This window comes from Nesoenas mayeri (genome assembly GCF_963082525.1).
Source record: "Nesoenas mayeri genome assembly, chromosome: 4".
In the NCBI taxonomy this organism is placed as follows: Eukaryota; Metazoa; Chordata; class Aves; order Columbiformes; family Columbidae; genus Nesoenas; species Nesoenas mayeri.
Window position 1 is genome coordinate 53,956,688 of NC_137540.1, and position 24,777 is coordinate 53,981,464.

At 41.4% G+C, this 24,777-nt stretch overlaps 1 protein-coding gene across 2 annotated transcripts in view; it reads right to left on the reverse strand.

Annotated features, from left to right (window-relative positions):
* Positions 1–16,279: 16,279 nt before the first annotated feature.
* TBC1D1 (TBC1 domain family member 1) overlaps positions 16,280–24,777 on the reverse strand; it is a gene marked incomplete at both ends in the record, with an annotated part of 97,677 nt that continues 89,179 nt past the window's right edge. For both annotated transcript variants that reach the window (XM_080343213.1, XM_080343212.1), the window contains 3 exons: positions 16,280–16,474; positions 18,545–18,715; positions 21,518–21,687. In XM_080343213.1, the coding sequence (XP_080199339.1) occupies positions 16,280–16,474; positions 18,545–18,715; positions 21,518–21,687 (536 nt within the window). The remainder of the gene's footprint in view (positions 16,475–18,544; positions 18,716–21,517; positions 21,688–24,777) is intronic.

Sequence of the window (24,777 nt, forward strand, 5' to 3'; positions counted from 1 at the left end):
TTCTGCTCCAGCCCCCTGTTTCCTTTGCCCCTCTCCCCATGGCACCTCACACAAGTCAGCATTTCTAGAAAAAAAAACCCAAACTTCTGGAGGAGTAATTTTAAAGGCTGTGTTGGTCACTGCTCTTAAACGTAAAGGTTAGAACAGAGAAAAAAAAAATCTACTTAACTTGCAGGTTTTTGGTAAGAAAAGCTTTCTATCTCCTACAAAAAATATTAGAGAAAGGTGATCAGCAAATAAGATTTATCTGGATGAACAGGAAGCTTTGCAGAGAACAACAACAAAAAAAGAAAATTAGAGTGCAGTGCAATCAGACAACTAGAGTGAGGTGAAATCCACAGTGTGATCAGGCAGCTGGCAATGGCTACATTAAGAAGACATAGCTGAAGAAACACAATATTTCAGGCTTGATTTTCATTAGTAGTTACGAACAAGTATGCATGGAAAGTAATCCAGAGTCACTGTGCAGCAGCTGCTCTGAGGGAGTGCGGTGAGGACAGCGCCGGCACTGGGACGAGTTGTTCACAGCCCTGAGATGCGGTCTGTCCACGAGCCACTTCTGGCTACACTTCTGCACATGCCAAAGGAAATGCATTCACATTCTTTTTGTTTGTCTGTTCTTTGGCTCGGTCTGTAACTTAAAAAAAACAAAAAACAAAAAACATGACCTCACTCAGTACAATGTAACTAGACTATAACCAGACTAAAAGTGGGAAACTGATTTACTAGGAGGAAATCCTGCTTCTGCTCTAATGCTTCCTGCCTGTTCTGGGTATTAGGTTCAAAAAGATCAGAGAGAGAGTACCTGTTGCATCATCAGCATATTTTTCCTTAAAATCCCTGGACATCAAAATGATGCACTTATTTTCCTGTTCAGCATTTGTATTTGCTCATAGATCTACTGATTGTTCTCTAATGACATCAAAGAGTCACCTTGCAGCACACCATATACACAGTTTAGCCACTTCCAGATCTTCTGCAGGAGGTTTGCCCCGACCTCCCAAATCAATATAAGCAGAGCTGTCCTGCATTGTTAACCCATGTTTTACCCCTGCAAACTTTCTCACCTCAGTCCCGCTCACATTTCACAGCACACGGGTGCTACAGTTGAGGCATTCAGCTCATCTTCATGCCTCTGACCTAGTGCAGAGGGGTCAGCTGGCTGAAAAGGCCCAGAGCAGATGAAGCCAGGATGCACTCAGCATAGCAATTGAGTGAGTGGTTTTTCAGCGCCTTTCACAGCAACAGGTTGTGCTGGGGTGCAGCTTGCAGCTGGCCAGCTGTGCTGCTCCCGTGACCCATGGATGCTCAGGATGCATCTATCTATCTTACACACCACCAACGGGAGCTCAAGCAGACACCCTCATGCTGGTTTATGTGCGGACAGCAATGCAGAGCATGAGCACAGAGCTCTGCTCCAGCTGTGAAGTCCTACAGAAACAGGCGGATAGCCTGTGGTAAACCAAGCCATGAGGTTATGTTAGGCCACAGTTCCTTTTCCAATCCCATGAACAGCCTGAGAAATTGTATTCATCTCATCCTCTCCCTGGCCTCTGCATGGTTCCTTGCACAGGCACAGCTCAGGATCCCACTGCACGTGTCCTCAGCCGGGCAAGCTCAGCTGGAGCAGTTTAGCATTTTCCAGAGGTGGTGTCTGCTCCACCCCACCAAGCCCTTTGCTCTGCAACAGAAGGTATGAACAGGGTAAAACCTGGAGGGCCTCCAGCCTGTGCAAGCTGTGCTCCAAGGTGGTCTTCCTGCAGAACACAGGCAGAAACACAGGTGATTAATCTAGGAGACCAGGCTGTTTAAATCAATTTAAATCCTGTCTCAGTGGTGCCCAGCAGCTCGCACCTGTTGATGCTTTTCCCAAGTCGCCCTCTGGCATTAACAGTGTTACCCTCCTCCATGTCTGCCAGTCCTGCTCACACCAAAGGTGAAGCTGGAGACTTTCTGGGCACTGCTGGGTGCAGCTGGGCTCCCCTCGCCCCGGCCCTGCCCTTCTCTTCTCACATGTACCGCAGGGTACAGCGGCCCCCAAGCTGGCTCGGGGTGTTTCCTGCCCTGGGGTCCCTGCCCTGCCTCTTGTGCTGCACATATTTCTCTTGTTGCATGTGAGAAAGTGTTAGCCTCAGGGCCCTTGGGGTTGGGTGTTTTTGTTGTTGCTTTTGGGTTTTTTTTCAGAAATACATAGATTTGGACAAAGCAAGTTAATTACCTTTTGCTGAAAATAAGCAATGATTGCAGTGCAGAGCTAGCAGCAACATAAATCTGGGGTCATTTCATTTTAGGGTTCACTGGTGCAAGAACAGCTAAATATTTCAGCTTTCTAAAGGTAACGGTATGTTCAATCATGCTCTGTTTAGACCATACAGTTTGCACATCTAATATACAGTCAAAAGTGAAAACTATATTTTAAAGACTTCAGTGGCACGCAGATTGCTGCTTATTCATTTATCTTAGCACCACCATCTCCAACTCGGTCATATCTGTCAATACTTCTGCTACTACAGTTCAGCTTCTCTCTCCTGGCTCCGTGCCACTGTGCCCCGCAGCCTGGCTGGCAGTTTGCACCCAGGGCGGGCAGGGCTGTTCAGGGCTTGGCGTGGTGCAGAGGGGCCAAGGGCCCTCCAACATCCATCTCTCTCGTGCCTCTGCCTTTGCAGGGCAGGGTGAGCCCCAACAGGGCCATTTAAACTCTTTCTTTATAGAGGGAGAGAAATGGGATGTTTTCTCTAAAGCTTTTGAAATCTGAAAATGAAAAGCTCTATAGAGGAGCAGAGAAATGGAATAATGCTTTCTAACTAGCTGTTTTCTAACACAGAGCTGTAAGATTGCCAGGATTTTAATTTCAGATGATAAGTGGAAACAGTGAATTTTTTCTGGATAAGAGTCTACTAGATTGCCAAATTAAAACAACCAGTATTAAATTAGATTTCATAATATTGAGAGATTATGAGAACAATAAGGGTACAACACAACAAAAACAGCTGATAACACTTCAACTTATACAAGAACATCTACTTTGCTCAGATCTTTTTCTCAATAAGAGGAAAAATATCACCAAAACAGACTTTTTCTGTTCACTAAATGGATCATGAATTAATTTTCCAGTAAAAAACAGCTCTAACACAACTCACGTGCATCCTTTTTCTTAGCAGGCTGTGTGTTGTGAGCAATGGTGAGTTACCTGGGGAGGCACCACGTGTGCCTACGATCTCATCGGTCAGCCAACAGCAGCTCCATTTCCCAGCAACCTCAAACAGGTTCTGCCGCTCAAACCTGGCTCAGAACAAAACTGTGAGGTCAGGTACTGGCCTCACCTCTGGGAAGAAAATTCATCAATCTGCTAAGGACATGTGACATGTTCTGTCTCAAAACTAGCAGGTGCAAATTAGGAAAAAGAGAAAGAAAAAAACAAAAAATATTTTTTTCCAGGTCTCTTGCACATTTTGTCTGTGAAAAGCACACAGAGGTTGCTCTGCTGACAGGCTGGAAGCCACTAGTGTTGTGTAAGGTTGAGTGGACCTTGTGGGTTACTGGGCTGTCACTGAGTATAGACAGAAAATTGTTCTGTGGATAGAAGATGGGTTGGCCAGAGGCTTTTCTGAAAGTTTGTTCTGCAAAGGGCACCAGAAACACTGCTGTGTTCAGATGATCTGCAACATGAAGAAACTAACTCTTCCCATAGCTAGAGGCTCTCGATGGTCTTAAAGGTCACAATCATATAACATTGATTATGTTGTTAGTTATCAGAGCAGCTGTTTGTGACAAAAGACTGTGCTAAAATCAAAATATATCCCACGGTCTCCAAGTCTTAGTGTGATAACAGGAGACTGGATAACCAGGATGAGCTCATCCTTCTCAGGTAAATCTAGTCCTTAACCTTCAGTCCTGCACTTGCTGAAACCATACTTGGATGGAAACCAGAAGTAGTTTTGTGTGAGACAGCACCATTTAGCACCTTTAGAATTAACAATACTTTGTATTTTTTAGCCAAGGTTCGTCTGGCCAGCACGCTTGCTAGTGGGTTGGGAGACTGAAAGAGAAACAGCCATGAGAAAGTGTTTTTGGTGAGCAGGTCAGCAAAAGCCTCCAGGGTAATCAATGGGGTGTGGATGTCATAAGAGCACGTGTGTCTCACCTTCATTCAGTTCCGATTTTGCAGCTTCCTATCTGGACAGTTGAATACAATCTGAGCCCCAAAGGTCATCACGTGTTATCTGGGATTAAAACTATTACCTCTCATTGTAAGTTTGGCCTCTCTGGATAAGGCAGGGGCGCAGCAACTGGCAACGGGCAGGTGCCCTCAGGAGGGTCTGCAAAGTCTGCGCTGAGTGTGAGATACTCTCTCATGTCTCTTGAGAGTGCTATAAACCTTTGTGTTTCTGATTGAAAGCAAAAATGACAGTTATCTGTGTTCCCACCAGGGTGAAGTGAGCAAAGAGTACCAAACAAGGAAAGTAATGCAAATTTGAAGCAGAACCGTTACATTTGCCTCTCTCAATTCAAATTGCTCCATTCCGTAACTGTACCTATAGCCATAACCGTCTCTGTAGCCAAGGCCTGAATAATCCTTTGACAGCAATTAATATAATGGCATTGCAGAACTACCAAAATCAGGAATCACTACTTTAAATCACACCTGTATTGATTTTTTCCTGGTGGTATCTTTCTTATTCTTTTCTTCTAAGGGAAAGGTGGAAAGTCTTTTTTTCTAAACTTTGCTTTATTACAAAAAGTAAAACTAGCCCAGATGAACTTTGAAATACATGTAATTGAGTCTCATGTGATCAGAGGATCCAGTGTTGACAGGAACTCTCTTCTTGAAGTAAGTTAAGTGATGATGTTCTCAGCCAGTGCTAGTGGAAAGCATGGTATTGTTCGCAAATAGCGTCATTCCACTTTTAATTTGTAACGCTGGTGAATAACTTCTAAGAAACAAACAGACCTAATTTTAGGTTAGTGCTTGCAATATTGCAGTTTAGAACTATCAGCACAGTAAGGCAGAATTTAATACAAGAGAGTTCACTGAATATCATGCTGTATCTTAGTATAGAAGCTGGAAACCTTAGGTCAAGATCTAAGGTGGAAACCCCATTTAGCCTTAATGCCGCATGCTATTTAAAGACTTATTAAAACATTTTCCAGAGCTGCACTGGCCTAAGGTATTGCTTGAGAGCAGACCTGCAGCTGTCTGCTTGCAGCACATAAAGGAACTGTGTTTCTCCTAGCGGGGCATGTGGGCCTTTTTTTGTTTCACAGAGGTTGTGTTTTGCCAAATGCAGATAAAGGTAAATCATGTTTCTGTGATGAAGGCCACCCTCTGGTCCCATCTCTGCAGCCTACATTCACTGTAAATAGTCAGGTGCTGGTTCCCTGACCTGTTTTTTATCACAGTGGACTAATACTGCCAGAAGCCCCGCTGCAGCAATGGTCTCCGGTGTCACTGCCCAGCACCACCGGCACTGCACAGCAGCTCTGCACAGAGCCATTAGACCCATGGCAGCGGGTGTGAGTGGCTGCAGGGCCTGCCCAAAGCCTCTGTCACACGTTCACCGCGGCTCAGGTATTGCCTGAACATGCCAGCCCGGCCGAACAAAAGCCCCGGGAGGCAGGAGAAGAGGAGCACAGCTGCTCCTTTACCCCAAGGAATGCACTGATGGAGCTGGCGAGGCTTTCCAGTACTGCTACAGAAAGAGTCTTTTGCTTCTCTGTCTCCACGGCCATAAAAGGCGGAGAGGAGTCTTTTTCTACTTACCATCAAAACTGTGGCTAGAAACAACTGAAGGATTTTGAGCCGCTGAGCAACAATGGTGGGTATTAGATAAAAGCATAAGGCAGAGATCGCTCTGCTCATTTTCTGCATTCTCTGTCAATACTTGGTTTTAGACATTTTCAAAGTTGTTTTCATGAACTGAGACTTCTGTGATCCTAATAATTACGGTACCTACAAAGTTTTCATCAAAACCTTTTCTAACTAAAACTGATTTTGTAATAAAAGGAAACTCTTTTCTTCCCCAAATCATCCAAAAATCACTTCTTGGACAGATCTCATGGATTCCACGTCCTTTTAAACTTGTTGGCAGAGAAACACCTTTCGACACAAATGTTCTGAAACAACATTGCCATCTAGTGGAGAATTTGATTCACCACTGATGTGAATTCCTTCATGCAGAAATAGGCACTTTGTGACTTGCACAAATGCAGAATTAGGAAGTGAAATATTCATTTTGAAAATCAATGCCTGGAGTTAACTGACGGCTTTAATTGAAGAGTAAGAGTCTTTGAGTCATATTGTAGACCAGTAATATTAAAACTATGCTAAATGCAGGAAATGAGTACAAAATTATCTAGATGAGTTTTAATTCCCTAGGATTTTCCGAAGGAAACATTGTTTGATGTTCACTCTGGCAAAGCAGCCAAATCTGTATCTGGAAAAGAGATAACAAAAATGCAATTACTTTCCATATATAAATGACGTAATAATTGGAGCCTGAATTTAATCAATTGAAATCAAACCCAAATCCTCATCTTTCAGGTTGGTGTAAGTGGAAAACTGGAGGCAGACTCAGCAGTGTGATTTCTTTTGGAAACTTCACAAGGACCCACCAGCTGTCTTTCACATGTTCATCCCCTTGCACGCGGGAGGTTTGATGCCTCTGGCCCCACCCACTGTGCAGCACTTTCACGTGTGCGGGACAGAGTGGGACAGCGGTGGCAGGTCAGGGCTGCTGGTTACAGGGCTGGTGGTTACGGGGCTTTCGCTTCCTGTGCCCCCGCCCTGCCCTTTTTACAGTTTCTCTCCGATGCTCTGTCTGTTAATTGGTTTCTCTAACACGTCCCACCAGCTGCCTGCCCTGCCTTTGGCACGACAGCAGCACTTCAGCGGGGTCTCCACAGCAAAGCACAGTCCTAGGAGCGTGCAGGACCCTCTCGAAGTTGTCTGGTCTCATCTATGTCATCTCTGTCTTTCCATACTTTTTTCCTCAATTGCCACATTTGCTTCAGCATTGTAGCTGAAGCCAGTTTCCAGTTCTGTACTTGGCTAGGTCATCAGTCCCCTGTGGCCTAAACCCCTCTGATTTAGGCAACAGTTAACTGTCGGGAAAACACACCGTTCTCCAGAGACACTAACTTCATACAGCACTCAAATGCCAAACTAGGAAGCTTATAGAAGAATCAAGGTCAATGAACGCTTTTTAACCCACCTGTGGTTAGGGCCACCTGTAGAAGGTGTCTGCCTGGAGCAACACGCACATGGGAAGGGCCACACCAAGAATTAGGTTCAGCTCCTCTGCTCTCCTGGTTTGACTGTACAACACCTGGTGTCATTTAGGAAAACTACATCTCATAGAAGTTGATATCCGGAGGAGACAGAAGCTTTCTGCACAGCACAGCACTCAGCAGCTTGCACAATACCGAACAACAGCATTACGGCACCTCCTTCGCTTAGGGTCACAATCGCTGCTTTGCTTTGGAGATTAGAGGCTTAGGTCTTAAACTTCAAGGGTAATAAACACATTAAAAAAGTAACTCAGCAACAACAAAGGAACTCCTCCTCCAGAGGCAGTTTGTTATCTGAGGTAGGAATAATAAGGGTACCATCCTGTTCCTGTTGGAATAGTTGATTAAATTCCCTCCTGGGGATAAATCTAGGTCCTTTAATTTCAGGCACTAAGGGAAAAGTAAAATGAAAGAATAATGACAAAAAAGTTTACATCTCTGCCAAAAGTTTTGTGGGTTTTCTTGTTGAAATCAAATTTATCCCCTTCCTGATAAGACACAGCAGGGTAATACTTCACGATGTTGGTGTTCCTTCCCTTACTCAGGAGTGTCAAACTCATTTTCACTGGGGGCCACATCAGCCTCATGATTGCCTTCAAAGAGCCAAATGTCATTTTAGGACTGTATAAATAAAATGACATTTGGCCCTTTGAAGGCAACTGAGAGGCTGATGTGGCCCCCGGTGTAAATGAGTTTGACACCTCTGCCTTACATAGACAGAACGTGCAAGATCTGAGAGACAGAAAGACCTTAAAACTTGAAATTAAGCAGATAGTTACCATCTGCCCAGTGTAAGCCCGTATTACAATCCGTCTGACTTTTGTGATGGTTCTGGTTATGACAGCTGTAACAGCTTTGCCTGAAGCTTTACAATCCTTTTGCAAAAGACAGCTGGAGAGAGCAGGAAAAAGCTCTCCCTTTTATTAATCAGAAAATGGTTAGGACAAATGGCCACATGAATTAAGGCAAAGGAACGAGCTTGGTCTTTTTTTGGGTTTTTTTCTGAATATTCAGCACATCTTCACGTGTTTTCATCTGACCTCCTGTGTCACCTGTATCTGCTTTTTCCCATTCAAAATTAGGCCAGTTTAGTAGCCAGCGAGAACCTCAGTACATGCTGGATGTCCAGGCAGCTTGGAAGGTGAACACAGTTGGTAACTCTTGAGTTCCTTATATTTAAAAGTTGCTCTTATATTTAAAAGTTCAATTAACGATGCCCAGTGCCCAGTGCGTTGCCCACTCAGGGAGCAGTGGGGGCTGGAAACGGGGAAAGCTGGGTGACCATGGTGTACTTACTTCCCAACTGGAAGCTTCAGTGAATCTTGCAGCTTCCATAGAGAGGTGAGAAATGCAGTTTAGAAGTTTTTCCCCCCAGATGAACCTTTAGAAGATAAAAGCATATGAAGGCTTCTGAGCACTCTTAATTGTTACAAGTAGTGTGCAAGCCTAAGGAGATCAAATGTTTTAAAGCTGTGAAAAGTTACACAATTTGGAATAAATAATCTGTGTCATAGCTACGGAACAAACATCTGGATCATGGAAAATGGCCATGACTGCAAAGGCCCTAGGAGCCACAGTCACTGCCAGCAAATTTAGCACAAATTCATAGGGCATGCTGGGACAAGAAGGTCTAACATAACCTACACAAGGACCAACCAGGGTCATGCAGAAGACCATCGATGGAGCACCACATGCATCATGTGTGCCTGTCTTCCAACAATTACAAAAAATGGAAGGTGGTACAGAAGCCCACAACAGGAATGGTCAAGGGCTGGAAAAATGCTTCCCAGTGCTTCCAGTACTCATTGTACCTTAGTCAAAAGGAAGCCTTGAAGTTGACCTGATGACATGCAAAGTGTGTCTCCATGGAACAGCGTGGGCTGACATAAGCAAACTCCTGCACTCCAAGCTTGCTTGGCACAGACTAACTCCAAACTGGGAATCACATAACTGGCCTTGGTGCAGTCCTGATGGCAAACTAATGAACTTGGCTAGGAAGCAGAGCAGCAAGGTGTGGGGTCTGAGGGAAAGGAACTGCTCCATTTGGTAGGTTCAGTATACCACAGTATACCTCAGATCACAGACAACGTTTTTAAAATCTACCTGTAGAGAATCGTGGAGACTTGCCTCACGAAAGCAGCCAGGGATCAGGAACGGAAGAAAGGAACTAGATTTGAAACCATGCATGGGGAATGAGACGTGACATAACACACGCCCCTCAGTCAGTGATTGAAAAAGCAAGATCCTGACAAGCATAAAAGCTTTCAGACTTCTCATGCTCTTGGTTTTCTTAGTGCTAACAACTGCTGAGCAGAAACCACACTTGGTAACAAAGGCAATAAGGGAGAAAATATAAACTATTTTAAGAAACCTTTATTCCAATGGTTGATGGGCTGGATCAAAAAAACCCATGTCTGTTAGCTCTATGGAGCTGTCAGCCTTTCATTCTTGTTTGACCTTCTCTCCTAGATCAAATTTCCGTCATCTCTTGACACCTGCTGGATCACATCCTGCTGATTCTCCAGAAGATGCACTTCACCAAAATGCACAGGATTGGAGTCAGTGCAGAGCAGGTGGCCCCCATGGACCACACAAGCTGAGGCAAGTACCTTAGTCCCCAGCACTATGACTTTTCCTCTTGACTGGTTGGCTCATCGTGACAGAGTGGTTAAGTGACAGACAGCACAGTGTTCTGCCCTTTGTCTGTGTTATATGCATGGCTCAGCTTTGTGTTGCAAGACAGAGTAGCTGCTGGGAGGGGAATACAGAAGGGGCTTTCACAGGAAAGTGTATGATAACCTTTCATCTGAGATCACATTGCAGGGACTAAATATTCCTGAAATTTGTAGGCCACAGCAGTGAGATGTTCCTTGTTGTTTGCTGAGATCTCTCCAGAGGTCACACAAAGGGTGTGGGTAAATCCCCGCTGTCAGCTCTTTGCTTCTGAAACTCTCATTTCCTCCTTCGCTCACATACACTCATGTTCTTTTAATCACAGAACTTCCTACTTCTTTTTTAAGCAAAAGCTGACAATGGAAGTTTTTATCCTTTGTTGAGGCATAAAGTTTTAAAAAGGGGAAACAAAAATTTACTGTACTTGGGACAGACACTCAGCAAACAAAAAATAGTGCAGATCCCCTCAAATATCCAAATATATATTCTTTAATTAGTCCACAATTCTAAGCAATTGTTGCCTTAATCTGAACCTATTTATTAATGTCCTGTAAACATCCGCCACAGTTACAATAGTACTCCTATCCTCCTTTCTGGAACGGAAATGCTTGCAATAAATTATGAGAGAATCTGAAATGTTGCTTTAAAAAAAAAAAAAGAAAAAAAGAGCTAACCATTTTGGATGCCTAAAGATGTTCAGAGGATAGAACATGTTGTTTATACATACTTGATTTAGGCTAACATAGACTTATTTTTCCTACCTCACAGACAGCTTGGCAGCTACCGGAGCAGGGATAACGGGCTGCTATGGCACCTTTCATGCCAGCCAGCATAGCTAAACCAGCATACAGGAGCACTGAAGTCAGTCATTATACACGACTCCATCCCAATTAAATGCTGCAGGAGCTGAGTGAGCCGCCTGTAGTTTTCTGCAGCTATAATTTCTGTACAGGTAGGATAAAATGCCTACTTACATTCTGTCTTACCATCCCTATTTTCTTTTATTGCCTTCCAACAAGTCAGTGCATTAAAGCAAACTTTCTACTCCGTCATGTAGTTTAGTAACACGAAACAGGGCGGGTAAGGCCAAAATTTGGCAGTCAAACAGTAGAATCCAAATGTTGTAAATAAATACTTTTTTCTTGCTGTCAAAGCTGAGGTAGGTGGAAGATGTCACTGAGAGGAGTTTCAAACAGACACCTTATGGTAATAGACCGGCATCATGGACCGTCTTCATTTCAGCCCCAGCGAGGTTACATGTTCTAAAAGCGAACATGGCTGGAAAGTTGCTACTCAAATTGCTATTAAGTGTTGTTTATTATTGAAACTGAAGCTTGTTCTCATGAGGACATCAGTGTATCTCAGAGATATGCCAGAGGCTACTGGAGGATATTCTCATTTTTAAAAGTCTTCTTTTATCTTCCACTCTAGCAGGAAGCTACCTTTCCTGACCAGATGACTGGGCTATGTGATCAGGTCTTATTCGACTTTCTCCACTTTTTGAGAAGAATAGCACATTTTCTTCATCTGAGAAACCTTGCTTGCATTGAGGCCTCCCTCTATGAACTCCATCAGGAACTGCAAAAAACCTGAAAGGTTTTCTGAGGCTTATCCAGATTATTTCCCTATGCTGAGACTTGTATTACCTCTCAGCTCAATGGGTATTTGCACTTACACTTCTTTATGGTATGTTGACATCCTACTGCAGGTCCTGACAGCATCATGGCTGGCCCTACATATTCCCTTCTCAACAGCCCATCTTTTTCCATTTTTTATAAGCATCTTAGGTTTTCCTTCTCTCAAAATAAGCACAATGTTTATTTAACAATCTTCTCGACAAGTTTACTGTATAGAATGCACTCCAAATGCTTTATAATTATTCCTTACTTACATACTGTTACTTGTACTGCTACTTTGCCAACTGCAAAGTTCACTGTTCCAATGTATCTAACCTCTGAAACCACTATTTGAGATTCCTTATGAAAAAATACTAGACACAGAGTAGCAGGCCATTAGATAGGTAACCGCAACCACATTTCAGGTTTGGTTTAGTTTATCTTGGGATTGGATATTTTTGTGATATGCCCTAAGAGGAAACAGCAAATAATGAGCTGGGGAGACATACCTGCACCACTAATCCCATCAAGAATCTATGGCTTCATGAGCTCAAAGTCCCAGTCGGTGGCCAACTCTTCAAACTACTCAGCTCACCTTAACTAGTACACGGAAGAAACACGCTCTTTGATTCACCTGTTACCTTGGCAAGTCCAAATCCTTGACAATGCAAGACATTTCACTGTCTACAGAGCCAACAACTTCCTAAGCATCAGATGTTGGAAACATGGAAAAAGACTATATACGAGTGTTCATTCAACCTGTAACAGCTTATGAAAAAAAATCTGAGAAAACAGAACTTGGGAACTTCTTAAATGCTAGCTGAACAGCAAAAAAACCAAACCAACCAACCAAAAAACACAACAAAAATCCAAACAAACAACAAAAAACCCCACCAGCTTTCAAGAGAAGTAGAGCAAATCAAGCTGCAGCAAGAGGATGTTTTTCTTGAGGACCATCTTGATTAGACTGACTTGTGAATAACTAGTGAGAAATGGAAACTCACCATCTCATTAGTAACAGGACAGATACAAAAGGTAATTATTATATTCTGCTTTTATCTGGAAAATGAAAAATGCATTTATATGTCCTTTGTAGACAAGCAGTCTAGTGTGAAATGTTAACAAATAGAAAGGTATTACAGAAGAGTACTAGGGACCAACAGAAAGAAGGCAGCATGCAGTTGAGCCTTGGATCAGTATGACCATTGTCACAACATTTTTTTGGACACTTTATTCCTAATCAAAAGCAGAGTCCTGCTTCCATCTCCTTCTGTTGCAGCAATTCCTACTTGTGAAATATAACATATTAGAAATGTCAGGAAAATTTCTTAAAATCTCTTTGGATTTCTGAAAAGTCAGCAATGGGGAGCTAGTACAAGCTTCTCCAGAGTGCCTGTTGTAATCATCTCTCTTCTCTCTGTTAAAGGAATTTCATCATCTTTTAGTGTCTATAGCCCCAAAGCTTTTCTAACACCACGGAAATATATGATACAATTAGACAGAATTAAAAATCCATTTATACAAAGGAATAAGTGGAGTCTTCTCCATAATGAAGTACTTACTGACTTGCTTTGGGTTATGCTGAAAAGACCTACTTTGAGGCGCTGAATTCTTGCAGCCTCAAGTTCATTTAGATGAAAGGAACGTTTTCTGGCAGCTGCATGAGCAAATGAGTACCCAGTGATCCACCCTCATTCAGGTTATGTAAAACCGCGTGGGTGTGAGCCACACATGTGCCTTCCCAAGGCAAGGCCTGGGTTGCGCTCCCGACGCTTGGCTCAGCTGCCAGCGTTCGTCTCCCTCCCACGTACCTGTTCTAGTCAAGCTCTGTTAAAGAAAAATTACTTCACATCACAGGGTGTGACACAGTGTAAATACTGTGCAATGATCTAAGGAGCCTCAAGCAACCGTGGCATTCATCCAGCTGTAGCCCAAATGCATTCTTTTTGTTTTAGGCGCTTTTTTGGTGTCATCAACATAGTGTGCAAATACGGTGCACTGTTTGAAGTGGAAAAGAACATGATCACAGTGTTTTGAAATAGATGGGAGACCCGTAAAGGACCTTTTACACAGTGCGACCATTGTGTTGGAGGAGCCTACGCGAGCTCTGAGAGAACGGGCTTGCCTGCTCAGTGAAGAGTGGGGGCACGCAGAGACACCTCAGCAAGCTCTGACCGGCCCAGCACTGGCATCAGAAGCAGTGGAGACGTGTAACCCAAGCTGTGCAGTGGGGCTGTGTGCTGGGGAGCAGCACAGGCAGGGGCCGCTCTGAAGGGGAATGTGTGCCAGGAGCTGAGGGTCACAGGCAAAGGGAGCAACTTACTGACTGGGGGGCTGTCCCACAATACCCAAAAAGGGCAAGCAAGGCACATCAACAGCCCAGGTCACCAGGCAAGGCTGTGGTGGTGAGGCAGGTCTAAGGTCAAGCTGGGAAGCCAAGTCTGTAGGTCAGGATCAATGACGACATCCAGCCAGACACAAGTGTGGGTGCAACAGGGACAATCTAAGTGCACTTGCTTCTGAAATTACACAAATTCACAATAAAAGGCTTCAGACTAGAAGCAGTCCTCCACTCACACTGGCAGAGAAGCAAACATGACAAAAAGGAATGCATCCCTGGAGTCATGTGGAACGTACTTCACCTTAGTCAACACACCCGGATACAGGTTCCAAGATCAGAACTGGATACATTGCACATTTAGATGAGTCTGAGGACTTTGAGCTTTCATGAATAACCACTGCAGATTGTACTTTCAGGGAAACTGTCATCCCGCCAACTATGTTTTTATTTTTAAACGTCAAAAAATGTACAAACATAGATGTAGACATAGATTATTGTTATTATTTTTATTGCTCTTGTTAAAAAGTCAGTGTATGAATTATGGCACTATGCTGTAAAAATGCAGTATTACTGAGTGCTCTAACAGCATGAGATCCATTATGACAAGATTTTAAACATGAAGCATGAGCTTCAATATGTATTTCCAAATAAAAAAATAAGCCTAAGAGGTAAATGGATTAATAATAAGTGATTTATGTGGACTTTGAATACTAAGTGAATATGGAGTGAATTTGCAAGAACCAGACAAATTTAAGACAAAGTCAAACAAAGCTTCTAGAAATTGAAAAGTAAATTCTCTCTTATTTTCACCTACATAGACATATTTGTTCTGCACAGTAGATGAAAGGTGCAGCTCTCCTATTAAAATACAACCATGATGTGTTGGGGGGGAATTGCATGAGAAAAGGAAAAAGCAAACCAAAACCTTTTCTACATTGCTAGTCAGAGAAAAAGAACTGTGGGCTTTGAAAGTCTGAAAATAAAAACATCCATTTAAGAAAAAAGAAAAGTCACATTTCCTGGGTCAGTCTCCACTACAACAAAACACTGATGCCTATTAACTCTGTGCTTGGGGACTGAATAGAGCTATGGTACTATTCTTAATTCTGAAGCAAACCCAAATCACCTGATATACATGGATATTATTGCACTTATAGCAGTGGTACGTTCACTGGCCTGAAAACTACTTTCATTGCATTAAGGAAAATGAGGTGTTCGGTGGTTTTATTTTGTTTGTTTACATGTGTAATCTTACTCGACAGATGCATTGTAAAAATAATGGTATCCTAATTCAAACTGCCCTGCCCTTTATAAAGCAGTTTAAGCATATCTGGCACAACATGAAGCTCTTGAAATGCCTCCACTACTTCAGAAAAAGTCTTAAAGAATAACATCTCCCAGAGGATGGGTGGGCACAGAGTACTAAATCAAGGGGGGAAAAAATGACAGCGGGCATAAGTTTCCCAGCAAAAGGATGTCTTACATCACACAGCACATCAGAAATAAATAAGGTGAAACCTGAAGAATCTGAATATAAATCCTGGGATGATGTTGCGAGAGTTACAGGTATGTCAGTGTATTTTGTTAAGTACAATGCAGTTACTATATACAGTATATCAGATAATGCCAACTAATGATACACTAAATTAACTGTTGTTAAACAAAAAAATATTAAAACAATGTACTTATAAAAACAAATGACAACCCCACAATTATGCATAGTTACATATGACGAAGTCCAGCTCCCTGGAGTCCAATAGATTTGACACCTTCAAGCATCAGTAAGCAGTTTTCTGAAGTGTAAACAACATCATTATCAGAACCCAGTCAAGCTGCAGGGGAATTAGACTGTCATAAATATCTCGAGTCCAATCACAAAACTCTCTGTAAATGTCACCATGGCATAGCTGCAATGGGGCAGTCACCCATTCAAAGTTTTTACATTGCTGTATTTCTTCAATGCACCTTCTAAAGGATGTGCTATTTAATGTGGTGGTGATCTACACACAAAATATGGAACAGACACAAAGCACTTAGGTTTAGAAGCACTTATGGAAGTATCCATGACATCTTTACAGTGTACTGTGTATGACTGCACGCACTATTAAGTTTCTCCAGCTTGTTATTACGTGGCATCTTACTGTTCATAGTATTTCTACATACTAAGAAGAAAGAGCCTTCTCCCCGAAAAACCAGCTTCTCTGATGTGGGAAGCCACCATGCCTGTATCTTGCTTTGCTACAGTAAGGCATGTACAACGAATGTGACAATGTCAAATTCCCATGGATCATGACAAAAAGACTCAGTTCTTCCCTTTGTTTCTTTGCTCAGCTTCTCTGCTCTGACATTACAACTGTGAATGTCAGTCAGCATCCGTGTGTTTAGTAAGCAGAGGCTTCCCGTCTGTATCACCAATCTTTTTCCGCATCTCTTCCACTGCTTTCAGCAAAGCCACTCGCTCCTGCTCAAGAGTGAGAATGGACTGCTTCAGTTTGCCTTCATTGGTCAATAAAAGCTCTACTGTGGCTTCAAGGTTTTGGATCTTTCCATTAGCCACCTTTCAAAACAGAAAGAAATGAGGAGGAGGGAAGAGGGGAAGAAAAAAAAGGATATCTATTAAAAAGTGAAACCAACTTTACACTATTTTATGAGATACATTAATACATATAAAATACTTTCCAAATAAAAAATTGCAAAGGTAAAATGCAAGTATGAACGTTATTAAATCTATGTACTTCAGACTACAACTATGCTGCTGCCTGTAACAAGAAATTTACCTGTCCCAACTTGATTGCTTGGATTGGTTCACAATTAAACTCCGAATATAATGCAAAGTAATTAATTAATGACTTAGAAAATTATGAAGTTTGCAAATTATATACCAAAGAACTGCAGATAAGATAAGCCATGGGTCAGCTGGGAGACACTTCTGGCCAGGCATATTTCTTGAATTCCACATGCTTTGCAAAGCAAAGACAAGCCAGCCTGTGAGCTGCATCCTCATTTCACCTCCACATTGAGTCCAAGAAATGCCAGATATGGAGGCAAAGTGGAAGGAAGGGCTTTAGTGCAATATGCAAATGGACAACACATCTTGAAAAATTCCAAAGTGCTCCTTTGAAAGGCTGCACACATGGGCATTCTACTTCATGATGAAACAAGCATTAGATCATTCAAACTCATCACATGAGATCTGTAGCTGAGGTAAAGAAGATCTCTTTGGGAGTTTCAGAACTGGGTAACATTTGGAGAAAAAAGCACTGGATGGTCTTGGCTTTCAGGGACTTATTTGCCTTTCTGATGAGCCTGCTGCCCTTCATGCAGTTATGGTGGGTTATAAAGTTCAGCCTTTGGGGGCAAAATATTGACAAACCATGACCCACATTGTTTGGTGATGTATTTTCCTCTCATCAGCAATAGGTCACCGTTGACCATAGGAAACAGCGGCTGATGAAGCCCACCTCCAAGACAAAGGGATTCCTCCAGCAACACAGACAGCTATTAATAAGTTCCCCACCACATGTCAGGTGCTGACTTGCCGGCACTCAGGTGGAGATGAGCTTTGTAAAAAACTATTCAGGGCTGCAAAGTCTTCATGGGCAGGAGGGGGTGGAAAACCCCCTTATGCAGGTATCTATAGAACATCACATCTTGAATCTCAGCTCAGAAAGCCCACTTCATTCAACAATGTCACTGCCCATGTGCTTGAAGCTCTATGAAAATATCTTGCAGAGAAGTATCTCTTCTTCTGACTTGGCTAAGGCTCATCTTAGAACGTGAAACAGCTTCAGATCTCACAGGGTCAGAACTTACAGCTTAAGCACAGCTTAAGCCTGCACAGTTGGCTAGCTAGTCATGACACAGGACTGATGGATGAGAAACCTGAACTCCTTCCCTTACCTATTATCTTACAAAGTCTATGTCTGTAACAGTAATCGAGAGGCTTGAAATACCTGCTTCCTACCCTTGATGTCTCTTTCTCCAACAAACTAAATGCACAGTCAAAAGTTTTACAACAAATGTTCTGTTATACAGCAGCCAGAAATCTGACTTCTTGAAGACTTAAGCAAAGAATAAGCCCTACAGAGACCAGGTGTGCTGCCTTTGAAAATGCTGCAAACCAAGCAGGTACCAAGCATGTATTATAAATTATTATTTCACATATTGTCTAAACAATCTGGATAACAGTTTAAAAAATTCTTCCACTAAAGAGTATCTCTTTACACACAATGTAATCCATATCTGATGTATCTCTAAATTGTAACACTGCTGTTGGCTCTCCCATTTCTGATAGCCTAGTATCCTTGCTATAATAAAGCAGTGACTGAAAATGTAAAAATGAAGTTGAGAAAGCACTTTGAGTATTTTAGTCTTCTACAGCTATGAGTTTAATTACAAGAGAAGAGACAGTGTGATGAATCACCTTTTCACTAATGGCAAGAATATACTCTACCCACCCCTCTCAGAATTTCTTCTGCATTTAAACTTTAAAGGCTAATATAAATAGAATTGCAAGTGGCTACGCTTTAAAGTCACTAGACCAAAAACCAATCTCTCCTGTGCCTTGGTCTCTTCTGAAAAGGTAGATAAATTAGAATGTTAATTAAATATGAATTATAAATTGTACCTGCAGTTCTTCCAGAAGATCAAAGTTTTGTTTGCGCAAGCTACTGTTTGCCTTTTCTAATTTATCCAGTCTCTGATTGTCATTTAAAGATGAATCTATAAGCTCATCCTGAAGCACATGGTATTCAACTTCATAAGCTTGCAACTGCTTGGCAATATCCATTTCAAACACCTGTTGTATATAAAAATATTATTAGGTGCTGTGCAGATAAAAAATACAGCTCATTCTATGCTTTAAAATCTGTGGATCTAGATGAGGATATTTAATCACTGCATACAAAAAATAAAGGACTTAATTTTTGGCATTCACATTTCCTACTCTGCGAATGGCAAGACTGAGGCAGTGGAGTGCAATATGTTGGCATTGGATCTACTGAAAACCTTTGCTACTGATTTGCTGATTACTTCAGTAAAAGCACAGTAAAGTTTTCAAGAAGTGTAGACTTTGTAGGGCAATCCCCTTTTGGGATTTCAAAATTAATGCATCTCAGTTTGGCAGAAACCCTCCTAGTCACATTTGGATTTTGGTATCATTTTTCTTAGAAAAGTGTGGTCCAAGCACATGTGCCACAGGTACAAGTGTACGGCTAAGCAGAATGAAAACTTCAAATGAAAACCAGTAAACCTTGCTAGGTTTATTTATGATTCTACAGTACTCTTAGAGATTGAAAGAAAATGAAATAATCTATCCTTACACTAATACAGTTAATGGAAACATTATGTAATGTCAAAGCAGATTTCTATTATTGTTAACTATGAATCACCAAAATGAGTGCTCAGCCTTACACATGAATATTAACAAAACCATTTACTTGAAAAGTACATAAATAAATTCAGGTGCAGAAAGTGACCCAAAGGAAAAAAACCTGCTATTGTATTTTCCTTTTTCTGAGTTTTGGCAAACATCTGCTTTCAAATTGCTCAGGAAATATGACTCTAATATCCTTGAGTTAGTTTTTGCCTCTGAAAGCAGTGAAGGGGCTGACAAATGAAATGGACAAGTGTGCCAATCATAGAACACAGTAGAAACAAAAGCTGATTTAAAAATGTATCTGGAAAATAGCCCAAGAATAGAAGTTTGAGGGTTGTTCTTTATTTTTAAACCTCTTGTACTTTATTCCTTTTGGAAATTAGTCAAAAATCAAATCTTATCTTAAATACCTGTTGAAATAACAAGAATTATTTCGTATTTTATCTACTCTATCTACAAAATATTAGCTGTTGGACAAAGTTAACGAAAACATCAGTTTATTAAATGTCTGACACCTGTTACATATAGTATAAAAAGTCTCTCAAATAGTTGTATGGCAGCAGAAACACACACACTAAGCATCTAAGTACAGAAGGCTCAAGTACAATTTTCATTTCAGTTTGGCTACACATATGGAACTTCCACTTTCTGTAAATCTGAGCATTGCTGGAGAACACACACTGTTGAAATTTCAATAAAACAAACGGTGCCACCCAGCAGAGCAGAATGCTGGCTCCTCTCATGACCTCTGCCACTTCTAGCCTCTGTGCTCTTGAGAAGGAAGAGAAATCCCTGCCGTCATACCCAGCATATCAAATCTGAAAGTGGGGAAACATGAAGCAAATCAAAAGCTTGACTTGAAAGCCAGCTAACTGAAGGCATGTTAGGGCATGTAAACCACAGGCCATGGTGCAGAAGGCATGAGGAGGATGTGGATTAGCCCAGGAGCTGCGTATGGACTCTAGGGCTGGTCAAACAGCTGCTCTCTTCAAAGGAAGCCTTGATCAAAGCGGGGAAACTGCTCTCCCTTCAGCTCACGCTACCTGCCCACTTTAAATCTAGAACAGTTCAATCTGCCTCAACAGAGTATCTCTCCCTGCTTCTGCTCAAAGCCAATGCCTTTCTGTAGGTTGCCCAAGCACTGCAGGTCTCTGCAGAGCTGTGTATCCCAGGCTTTCAGCCTGACAGATGACATCCATCCCCTCTGCCCCCTAGAAGTCACTTGTTTTCCTTCCCTTCACACAGGCTTTTTAGTTCTCCCCCTCCTTCCTTCGATAGAAAGCACCAGAAGCAACGCTCCTGATCCTAATCTGAGCGCATGTTCTCTTCTGAGCAGAAGGGACCCCTGGCAAGCACCCTGCAGTGCCCTGTGCTGCTGCCGGCTGGCTTCATCAACCCACAGGCCTTGCAGATCTCCTTCGGCCTGGGGTGCCTGCCAGGCATTTGCAGTTCTCTGCAGCACTCCCTCCATGGTTTGGACCACAAAAGGCCTTCAGAAAAACCTGCTGCAAATTAGATGTCAAGCGTAACAGCCAGGGTTTCTAAAAAGGCAAGCCTTAACAGCAATCATTTGTGATTTTTTTCAAATCCTATAGATATAGTCTAGAGCCTTCTGCTAGATTAGCAATATTGCATTATTTTCCTTGCCTGCCATTTAAAAAAGTCTATCAAGGATGGCCAGTGTTTGGTGCCACTGCTCGCTGCGAGGGCCTGCGCTGGCCCCTGAACTCCTGGCAGAAACACAAAGGCAGTGTTGTACCGAACCAGTACAGGCAAAGTCAACCTAGGCAGGCTTCTGACTTCAGTAAGTAAGGTCAGCATTTGTGAGGCTCTTGTGAGTCAATTTTTGCTTCTGAAATGAGACTTGGAGAGCAAGATTCTTTGGAGACAGAAAGACTCAGACAGCTTTTAGCTCCTCTTGTTGCTGTTTTTGTGGAATGCACTGCGTATGGGCTATACTATTACTGCCGATAATAGGCTTTACGCACACTTAAAATAACAGTAAGTTCATTTTCATGAAAGACTTCATAAAGTGACCATAATCAACATGTAGATGTATGAATACAAAGGCACTATACAAGTCACATGCTTCCAAAAGTTTTCAACATCCTCAGAACTACAATAATAGAATTCTCAGCTTGTAATGGGATACAAAGTTGTGGCTTTTCTCTCAGGAAAGAGCATTTATTTGCATACTACTTACATATTCAGATTATTTCATACCTGACTAATGGTCTTTTCCATCTGTACCAAGCCTAAGTTGGGGAGAGTGCTTTTAATAAAATCAACAATAGTTTCTAGGTTCTCATGCTGCAGAATCAAGGGCTTGTGGCTTCCCAAAAGGCTTAAAGCCACTTTAAATATGGCCTCTGATCCTTGAAGAAAGAGCATGTCTGTGAAAACAAAATAAAAACAGCGTACATTCAAGCAGGCACATTTTTTGACAAGCATATTAAACCAGTAAAATGTCCAAGGACAACAATTTCTCAAAAGGGTGATGTGAAGGCTAGGTATACGCTGCCAGACACGTGCTTTTATCACTGTGGTTATGGCTTTGGAAATCTTATAGGATCAAAATTATTACTGTAAATAGCACATTCGACTAATAGAATAAATTATTAACTTGTTTAGTGAGTTTTCATCAAAAAAATCCAATTTGAATTAAAGCTAAGTGCACAATAAATCAGGTAGTCAAGTTTCTCAGTGTTGCCACTTTTTGTCTATATAATAGTTTTGTGGGTTTTTTTCTTTTGAGATGCTCATGGGAATCTGAATTTGAATAGAAAACTACATGTGAAGACAGAACCAAATATGTGAAGTTCTGTTATTTTCTCATCTGGTGCAGAAAGCTACAAAATTCTCTGTAATACAACACTGAACATGAGGCTAAATGCACACCTTCCAGCAGCTCCAAGTTTCATGCGCTTACTTATAGTATGGGTATCAACTACTTACGTTAATATTCTAATAGCTACACTAATAAGTACCCTGAAATTTTAGTAATACAGCTTAAGAGTTAATATTGCAGGTGGCTCTGCAGTGACAGCGCCTGATGTACATTCAAGCATACTGAAACCACAGTGTACAGTGACCTTTCAGTGCAGCTTCCTTTCTTTTATTTTCTTTTCCTTTACAAGCTATGTCTTTATAAAAGAAAGAAACAGAGGACTGCAATGAAAGCATCAGACAAGAAACCCATCTTCACAAACCCATCTGTCCACAGCATAAACAGCATTGCCCTGCATCTGACTTTCCTGCTACTGTAACTCAGAATCTGCTCCTGGTTTTATTGACAGACTCGCTACAGGCAAACGCATCTAACATGTGAAATGATACTGGTAGAGGTGGAAAAGGAGAAGATACTTTGGTTTTATTCCATATTTCCTAAATATCTTTTTATTTTTAAACAGATTATTTCTTGCTCTTTTCCTTCCTTGTACTTGAAGCTGTGAATGAAGTCACGGTCACTTACAAGGTGGCACAATGACACCAAATAAACAGTATGTCTTGATAAAAAAAAAACAATAGAGAGAGGGAAAAAACCAACCACATAATAAGGGAAACAACTTCTAGCAAAAGCACAGGTATCTCTGATGTAGTAAAGAATATATGAAAACACTGGCTAACGGCCTTCCTTAGTAATTTGTATCAGAATGAAATTCCCACTTGAATTCTTTCGCCTGTAATGTTGAAATCATAACTCATTTCACCTCTCTCTCTTTCCCTATGAGAAATTAAAACACAAGTAATAACCAACCACAAATCTTGCACTTTGCTGCCATTTGTCCTAAAAGTGGTGTAACATTTTTCAACTCTGATTCCTTGTGAAGTTCAAAGGCAGGAAAAGCGGCAAAAGAGCAGGCATCTGCCTCAATCCTCTACTGAAACTGAAAACTATGGAAAAATGCTTTATAGGGGATGCTCCGTATTAGGACAGGGAATGCTAAAGAATGGCTAGGAAACACAAACTGAAAAAAAAAAAAGATATTAAAACGATGCATATTTATGATTCAGAACCTGTACCATAAAGACATGCAGATGAACTCAAGGTGACCTGTAAGTTGTTAATGAATGTCTATATGAGCTGAGCTGGTAATATAGGGCTGAAATCCCTCTCTCATTTAAAAGAGCAAGTACTTAACAGAGACCTGTTTGTTACCCACTCCTCGCGCTTCCTGTTAAGTGGGCTGCCAGCCAACAACAGTACAGTGAAGGTACCAAATTAATGTCAGTGTGACTGGCAGCCTACAGGATTTTAAAATAAAAGATTGAAAAAATCAATTTTTATCTACAATCTTGAAACAAAATAAACATTATTCTACCAAGTTCCCCTCATTAAAAAGTAAATAGGGGTATTAAAGAACACATCTTTGTTAACACTGAACTTTCATTACATCCTACTCAGGAGAAGTGTTGAAAGTTTGAACAGAGAATTAAAAAGTAAAAAGGAGTTTTGGTATTTGACTTATAAAGCAGTCTTTGGGTTAACCTCTTTCTAGCTCACTTCTTTTACATACTGCTTGTAAGACACCTGCAAAAAGTACACTACGGAAGTCTAAAGGAGGGGTCCGTAACAATTATATTGTTAAACAGCGGTGGGGATTCAAATGTCAAGGGTTCAGACACACCACATTAGAAAATGGCCGTGGAATTTCACAGTCTTAGTAACCTACAGGTGAGTTACTTCAACATTAAAAGGCAACATTCTTTCATCCCAAGGGTTCTATAATAAGTGAATGATGGAAAATGTACCTATGTTCTGCAAAAGCGTGTGGGCACATGGGTCAGAACTTCATTCCTGTGAAGGTCATGTATCTATGCCTTCTACTCTAATGTCAATCCTTGCTTTTTAAAGCCCTGCAGTCCTCCAATGAGAGATAAAATACTAATCCGCGTATTAAGGCAGAAATCCAAATATATTGAATACACAAGACACTTTTTTACTCTCACTGCTGTCACTTGGCCAACTCAAATATTTTTCTTATCATGTAGAATACTATGAATGATTAAGAATAACTGAAAGATTAACTGATTATAAACTCAGTATATGACACTCACATACAGCGCTTAATTTAATTCCTACAGATTATTACTGTCAGCTAGATACTTGTCAATGTACCTTAGCCAAACTTTGAACTGTTCCAAGAAAAAAAAAAGCCGCTTTTCCTGGAGTTAAAATGCTAATCACACCAACTTTTTCACCGCCATTTCTTTTTAGTACTACTTTTGGCACGTCCTTAAACAGAAGCAGGATTTGATTCTTGTTGACTCTTCTCAGAATCTATATTCATTATTTGTTATTGTGGTAAATGAGACTTTTTTAAGTCAGGAAAGTGTCGATTTTAATAGTCTAATAAGTAATTACTTCTCTTAAGTGCAATTGACTAAGCAAAAAGAAAATAGCTTCTCATTAGATGAGAGGAATCAGGGAGAAAGCTCCAATCCACCCTGCTCATCCTGGAAGATCCAGTAAAACATAATGA